This window comes from Triticum urartu, chromosome 7, assembly GCF_003073215.2.
Source record: "Triticum urartu cultivar G1812 chromosome 7, Tu2.1, whole genome shotgun sequence".
Taxonomy (NCBI): domain Eukaryota; kingdom Viridiplantae; phylum Streptophyta; class Magnoliopsida; order Poales; family Poaceae; genus Triticum; species Triticum urartu.
Window position 1 is genome coordinate 77,363,654 of NC_053028.1, and position 7,393 is coordinate 77,371,046.

A 7,393-nucleotide genomic window follows, 5' to 3' on the forward strand; every position below is an offset into this window, starting at 1 on the left:
TGAGGCAGTGGTTGTACCTATGTGTGGTGTTAGGGTTTGGTTGGTTACAAGATGGTAGTGATGGCATCCTGTCTGCAACTTCGCATCTAGGTTGAGAGAGTAGGATTGGTTTTGTTGGATCATGTTTTCAGAGAAACTCCATCATTTTTCAGGAAGTAAAAAGATCCATCCGGGTAGCTAGAGAGCCACATGGATAGTTCAATGTGCTCATCAGCGCCTGTCCCGAAGATGGATTCTGGGTCTGGTCACCTCACTTGGAGAAGTTACATCATTCGGCGTTTGTTTTCGAGCCAAAACTGCTCCACACACGAAGAGCTTTGGATTCAATCGTCGGCTGCAAATCGTCCAAATAATGTCGTCTGGATAGAGCCTTGTGGTTTACTCGCTCCCGAGCTTCCTCAACATTATGAGGATGGTCGGATGTCATAGAGATGATAGAACGGCCCGAATGCCCGTCGTGGAGATGATCGAACCAGCAATGTTGCAATTGCTTGCCCTCATCCGATCGAGATGCACCTTGGATTTCTAACGCGTAGAATTCATTCTGAAGTTGCACCTGAACTCGCAATCTGCAAAAGCTGTTATTTAATACCCATTTGGACGCTGCAAAATCTGTTTATTTAATACCTATTTGGACGTGAGGCACCAGCAGGGACAAGGTCAGGGCGCATGGAGGCTAAAAATTCAGAGAGTTCTACTGTAAATAACCCAATAAATAATATGAATATACCGTAGAGGCTCTGAAAAAGATGGCACCTATCCTTCTGTATCAAATTAAACGACAGTTCAAAGCATCTGCTGGCAAAGATCAGACATTGCAACTAAGTACAGCAGGAAGTGAATCAGACAATTTTTCTAGATCAAATCAACACAAGGTTAGTTTCAGTCTTGAGATCCGACAGATTAAACAGAGTGAATCAAACTGTTATATTGATGGAATGAAGAATTTTTTACCTTTGATGCTGTAAACTCCAGACTAAACAGCATCTCACAGAAAAGAATAGCTTTGCTTCACTAGTGCAGATCATTTCAACATGACAGGAGCAAAGGACCATAAACTGACATGCTCTACTGTTCACTACAATGACAAGAGGAATAAAACATAAATTCCCTCCCATGTTTTACTGCCCATACAATTACATATCTAAAATGCACAATAAACTTCAACATAGGATACACATACACTATTTGTAAAAGAGGGCATCCACTAACAGCCCAACACAACAATCTGGACATCACAAACAGCAATCATGGTACAAATAAATGGTAGCTCCGTAAATTTTAAATAGCAAAGTCTGCTGCCCGTATGCTGCTACCAACCATAAACACATAGTATATGTTTACACAAGACAAGCAGCTAGCACTACTAAGTTAACGGGAACAGTTAGCCCCATAAAGTGAGGTTACAGAGTACACCCAACAACAAAAGAGGAGTAACACAACATCAGAAGGATCAAACCGGATAGCTGCTGATATTACAAAGGGACCTATGTTTCAACATTATCTGAAAGGTCGACAATGGAACGGCGATATGCAAGCCAGAGTATCAGTTCCAATCTGCCAATTCCTCCGAGTACAAGGGAACATAAGGAAGGTAGGGTCCCATGGAACCATTTCCAAGAACGCCGATGAACTGCACTTTTCCACTATCCATTTCATAAGACACGAGTTCTTTGTCATGCCCATAAACAAAGAAAATCATGTTTCGTCGCGGGTGGTGGGCGACAATGTGAAACCTGATTCCCCGATGTACATACTTCTCTCCAAGTAGATCAAAAGGACTAATGCTGTGCTTCAAGACCCACACTTCACTGCCGTAGTCCTCAAGAACCCAGATCAATAGTCTGTGACCATCATGATGATCAATATTTGCTAAATACAAACGCCCTTGAGACGGATCAGTGAACCCGACAGCAAGATCTATTTCAGGGCCAAACGGATTGCATGGCATAGGAATAACCCTCCAAGCAGTTCCCTCCACATCCACTGCCACCACCGCAGACCAGATGGCAACAAAATAAAGAAAACCATTGCCAAAGGCACTTAAACTCGTTAATCTAGCCGGGAAGCCCCAACCGCTGTCCTTGTGACTCCAGACGCCGGTTTTGGACGAGTAGATCTCAACCCCTTTGACGTGGCCATCCCCGTCCTTCAGGAACTGGAACACATGGAAGTGCGAGGAGACGGCCGGGTCGAACCCCAGGCGAGCTGTCTGTATCTTGCTGAAGAAGCCCGGCAATGGCAAGGCAACCCATTTCTCCGTGGCAGGATTGCACACGACGTAATCAAATGCCTGCGAATCAGCGGTCTCGAAGCGGCTGCAGAGGAGTAGGCCGTTGCAGCTGTCCAGAAGGTGGAACCTGTCACAGTCGGGCAGGAAGGCGAGCGAAGGGTCGATAGCGATAGGAGGGCGGCCTCCCGTGGAGACATGGGTGAAATTGCGAATCAATAAATAGTCAGGGCTGCGGCTCGAGTAGAGGAATCCGGCGAGGTCATGGAGATGGTGCTGCGGCAGCGCCTTGCGGTGGTCGGGGTGGGAGATGATGCCGCGCCACCGCTTGGAGACGCACTTGAACCGGCACAGCGACTTGTACGGCACGCGCGACAGGATCTCGATGAGGAGGTCTTCGGTGAGCTTGTCCGCTGGATTCAGAAGCCTGCTGATGTCCTTGCAGTCGTCCGCCATTGCCGTGGGGAGAGAAGGCGGTCAACCTGCGAAGGGGGGCGGAGGAGGAGGGATTTGAGATCCATCGACATCGGCGAGGAGAGCAGCAAGGAAGGAAGAGAGATTTACGGAGAATGGGGCGCACGTACCGGGCTAGAAGCGAGTGACGGCGAGGGAGCCCGTTTGAGGTGCTCCCGTCCCCGCCGGCGAGGGTTTGGGTACGCGGCGGCGAGGTGAGGTGAGGTGTGGCGTGGAACTTTTTTTTTTTTGAGACAACTGGCGTGGAACTGGAAGACGGGGGAAGTGAATGAGGAGTATGCTGTGGCGTGCTGGGCTTTTTTTTGAGGGGTATGCTGGGCTGGGCTTTTATCTGGGCTGTACAGGCAGAGGATAGCGGAGGAGGATAGCGGTGTGTCCAGATTTCAGCCTGCACTTCAGCTGTTCTATAAGAGCATTGCCTAAGGATCCTCAAAAAGAAAAAGGGAAAAAAAGAGCATTGCCTAAAAATAAAGGTGCTTATTTTTGCTGAAATCACTGGTTAGAGCACGGGTATACCCTGCCCTGCAAAAGTCGGCCGCAAAACGTTTTTTTCGCATTTTTACAGCATGACTTTTGTTCCAGCAGAACAGATCCCGTAAAATATTCAATTATCCTGGCAAAACTGCATACAGTACGACTTTTGTTTCGGCGAGGTCGCACTTAGGAAAGACTATGGCTGGAGCTGAAAGTTCCCTCCCGCCAATCGGTTTTTATTTTCCAGATCGCTGCAAGAAATGCCCTCAATCCCGTAGATATGGAGGAAATGACCACGCAGATTCGGGATCCCACAAAAAAAATCCAGGACGGCTTAATTTGGGGGTCTATTCAAGCCGGGTTTACGGGCTCCGTCCCGCAAACCGGCAGTTATTTTGCCGGATGATCCAGTTTGCGGGATCTGCTAGAGATTTCTTAAGAGTTGTCCTTGTAAAGGTCACTCCTCATCTTCTCAAATGCTCATATAATGTGTGTGCACCACTTGTCGTAAGTTTTCTTTTTTCTATCAATTTTTTATTCAAAATATTGTATCTCTTAAATCGTGGGTGTATATACTGAACCATTCTAGCCGTTGAATTTTTTGTCAAGTTCTTCAAAACTAGATCTCATATTAATAGTTTTGGACAATTTTTTTTCACAAAAAAAACAAAAAACAAAAATAAAAAATAAAAATGAACTAAAAAAAGTAAGGAAAAAACCCGAAGCCCAGAAGCGTGGTTGGGGTTTTCATCATTTTTTTGGCATAGACTATGCTTTTCTCTTTTTACGATGAAGCACATACTATATATTTTTCCCTTTTAAAGTTGAAGCACAACTGTATTTATCGTAGAAGCACATATTGAGCTCTGGCAAAAACAAAGGTTGTGTTTCTCGCAGAAGCAAATATGTGTTTACACAAGAAACACAACTGTGCTTCTCATGGGTGCATAATTATTTTTCGAGAAGCACAACTATGCTTCTCGTGGGTTTTGTTTATATAAGTTACTCCTGTGCGGCGGTGGTTTTGTCTATGAGGCAGTGGTTGTACCTATGTGTGGTGATAGGGTTTGGTTGGGTGCAAGATAGTAGTAATGTCATCCTGTCTGCAACTTCGCATCTAGGTTGAGAGAGTAGGATTGGTTTTGTTGCATCATATTTCCAGAGAAACTCCCATCATTTTTCAAGAAGTAAAGAGATCCATCCGGGTAGCTAGAGAGCAATGTCATCACCATATGGATAGTTCAATGCGCTCATCAGCACCTGACCTGAAGATGGATTCTGGGTCTGGTCACCCCACTTGGAGCTTCATCAACACTACGAGGAATCGAGGACGGTCCAAACGCCTGTCATAGAGATGATAGGAACAGCCCATGTTGTGATTCATTGCCCTCGTATCAACACGCGCCTCGGATTTCTGACACATATAATTCATTGTACTGTAATTTAGTACCCATTTGCACCTGAACTCACAATCTGCAAAGTCTGTTGTCTAGGCATTGCAACTAAATACAGCCTGAAGTGAATCAGGCATTGCAACTAAATACAGCCTGAAGTGAATCAGGCAATTTTCTAGACCAAATCGACAAAGGGTTAGTTTCAGACTTAGGATCTGAACCGACACTGGAACTGAATATGACACAGAGTGAATCAAGCAGTTTTATTGATGGAATCAAGAAAGTTTTACTTATGATCATTTAAACTCTAGACAACATCTAACAGAAAAAGAATAGCTTTGCTTCACTAGTGCTGATAATTTCAACATTGACAGGAGCAAAGGAACATAAACTCACATGCTTTATTGTTCATTACAATGGCAAGAGGAATAGAACATATATTCCCTCCCATATTTCACTGCACATATGCCAACGGCCCAACCCAACGATCTGGACAATCACAACCATCAACAATGATACAAATTAATGATAGCTCCATGAAGTTAAATAGTAAATGCTGTCGCACGTACGCTGCTATCAACCATAAACACATATGTCACATATATGTTTACATAAGAGAAGCAGCTAGCATTACTAAGTTAACTGGACAGATAGCCCCATAAAGTAGGTTACAGAGTACACTCGAGAACAAAAGGGAATAGCTGCCGATATTACCTGGGAGTAAGACCTATGATTCACCATTATCTAAAAAGCCAACAATGGAACAGCAAAATGCGAGCCAGATTATCAGTGCCAATCTGCCAATGCCTCTGAGTACAAGGGAACATAAGGAAGATAAGGCTCCATGGAACCCTGTCCAAGATCGTGGATGAACTGCACTTTCCCAGTATCCATTTCATAAGACATCAGTACCTTCTCATGCCCATAAACTAGGAAAATTGTGTTTCGTTGTGGGTGGAGGGCGACAATATGGTACTCGTGTCCCAGCCGGACATTCTTCACTCCAAATAGATTCACATACCTGACACTGTGCTCCAAGACCCACGCTTCACTGCCGTAGTCCTCGAGAACCCAGATCGACAGTTTATCAAAATCATGCTGATCACTATTTGCCAGATACAAACGCCCTCGAGACAGGTCAATGAACCCGACATCAACATCTATTATGGGGGCATCCTCATCGTCCGGCATAGGAATAGCCCTCCAAGTAGTTCCCTCCACATCCATTGCCACCACCGCAGACTCGATGGCGAGCAAATGCAGAAAACCATTGACAAAGACACTTCTAGAATCACTCACTATCCTAGGTAGGAAGTCCCAACCGCTGTCCTTGTGAGTCCAGGCCCCGGTTTTGGACGAGTAGATGTCAACCGCTCTGACGTGCCCAAAACTATCGCCATCATCGTCGTCGTCTGTATCGGCATTTGCATCTGCAGCCCCATCCTCCACGAACTGGAACACATGGAAGTGCGAGGACACGGCCGGGTCGAACCCCAAGCGAGCTGCCTGCATCTTGCTGAAGAAGCCGGGCAAAGCAACCCATTTCTCCGTGGCAGGATTGCACACCACGTAGTCGAATGCCCGCGAATAAGCGGTCTCGAAGCGGCGGCAGAGGAGCAGGCCGTTGCAGGCTCGAGTAGAGGAATCCGGCGAGGTCATGGAGATGGTGCTGCGGCAGCGCCTTGCGGTGGTCGGGGTGGGAGATGATGCCGCGCCACCGCTTGGAGACGCACTTGAACCGGCACAGCGACTTGTACGGCACGCGCGACAGGATCTCGACGACGAGGTCTTTGGTGAGCTTGTCCGCTGGATTCCGCCGCCTGCTGATGTCCCTGGAGCCGTCCGCCATCGCCGCGGAGAGAGGAGGCGGTCAATCTGCAAACGGGGGCGGAGGAGGATGAGGGAGAGATTGGAGATCCATCGCCATCGGTGAAGGGAGCAGGAAGGAAACAAGAGGGGATCTACGACGTATGTGGCGTACGTACCGGAGGAGAAGCGAGTGACAGCCAGGGAGCCCGTTTGAGGTGCTCCCATCCCCGCCGGCGAGGCTTTGGGTGTGCCGCGGCGGCGGCGAGAAGAGGCGATGTGCGGCGTGGAACTGGAAGACAGGCGAAGTGAACGAGGAGTGTTGCTGTGTTGGGCTTTTGTTGGGCTTTTATCTAGTTTGCAGCTGCTCTACAGCTTCTTACAGCGGGGCTCCTCTTCTCAAAAAAAAAACAAAAAAAAAAACGGGGCTCCTATTTGACGTGTAGGTTGTCAACAAGAAAAATTTCACGTGCAGGTAGCTGAAATCACTTAAATCACTCCTCGTCTTCTCAGATGCTGACAAATGGCGCATTGTATGTACGTTATTTAAAATGGTTTATCTCTTAAACTGTTGGATTTCTCGCGTCGAGTTCTTTAAAACTAGCCCAGTGTTAATAGGTTTCAACAAACTTTTTAAGAAAAAAAAACATAAACCGGAAATAAAACCCGGAAACAAAAATACCAGTAAAAAAACCAAAATCCAGGAAAACAAAAACAAAAAAGGGCAAAATGGAAGAAAAAACATGTAGCCCAAAAGCACGGTTGCGGTTTTCGCTTTTTTAAGCCACATATTGTGTTTTTTTCCTTTGGAGGGGGGGGGGGGGGGGGGGGGGGGGGGGTGCATAGGTTGTGCTTCTAGCACAAACTATGCTTCTGATGAAAAAACAAATAATGCTTCTCACGGAAGCAAATATGTGCTTCCATGACCACGAGAAACACAACCATGCTTCTCATGGAAACACAGTTTTTTCCCATGAAACACAGATGTGCTCCACGAGAAGGAATCTCTAAAACC

The 7,393-nt window shown here is 46.5% G+C and overlaps 1 protein-coding gene and 1 pseudogene across 1 annotated transcript; both read right to left on the reverse strand.

Annotated features, from left to right (window-relative positions):
- Positions 1 to 1,251: 1,251 nt before the first annotated feature.
- On the reverse strand, positions 1,252 to 2,951 carry LOC125524065 (F-box protein At5g07610-like). The gene is made up of 2 exons (XM_048689139.1): positions 2,815 to 2,951; positions 1,252 to 2,712 (listed from the first exon to the last, which is right to left on the reverse strand). The coding sequence occupies exon 2, from the start codon at positions 2,684 to 2,686 to the stop codon at positions 1,547 to 1,549; it is 1,140 nt and encodes a 379-aa protein (XP_048545096.1). The 5' UTR covers positions 2,687 to 2,712; positions 2,815 to 2,951; the 3' UTR covers positions 1,252 to 1,546.
- A 2,032-nt stretch (positions 2,952 to 4,983) lies between these two features.
- LOC125524066 lies at positions 4,984 to 6,717 on the reverse strand (annotated as a pseudogene).
- Positions 6,718 to 7,393: the final 676 nt, after the last annotated feature.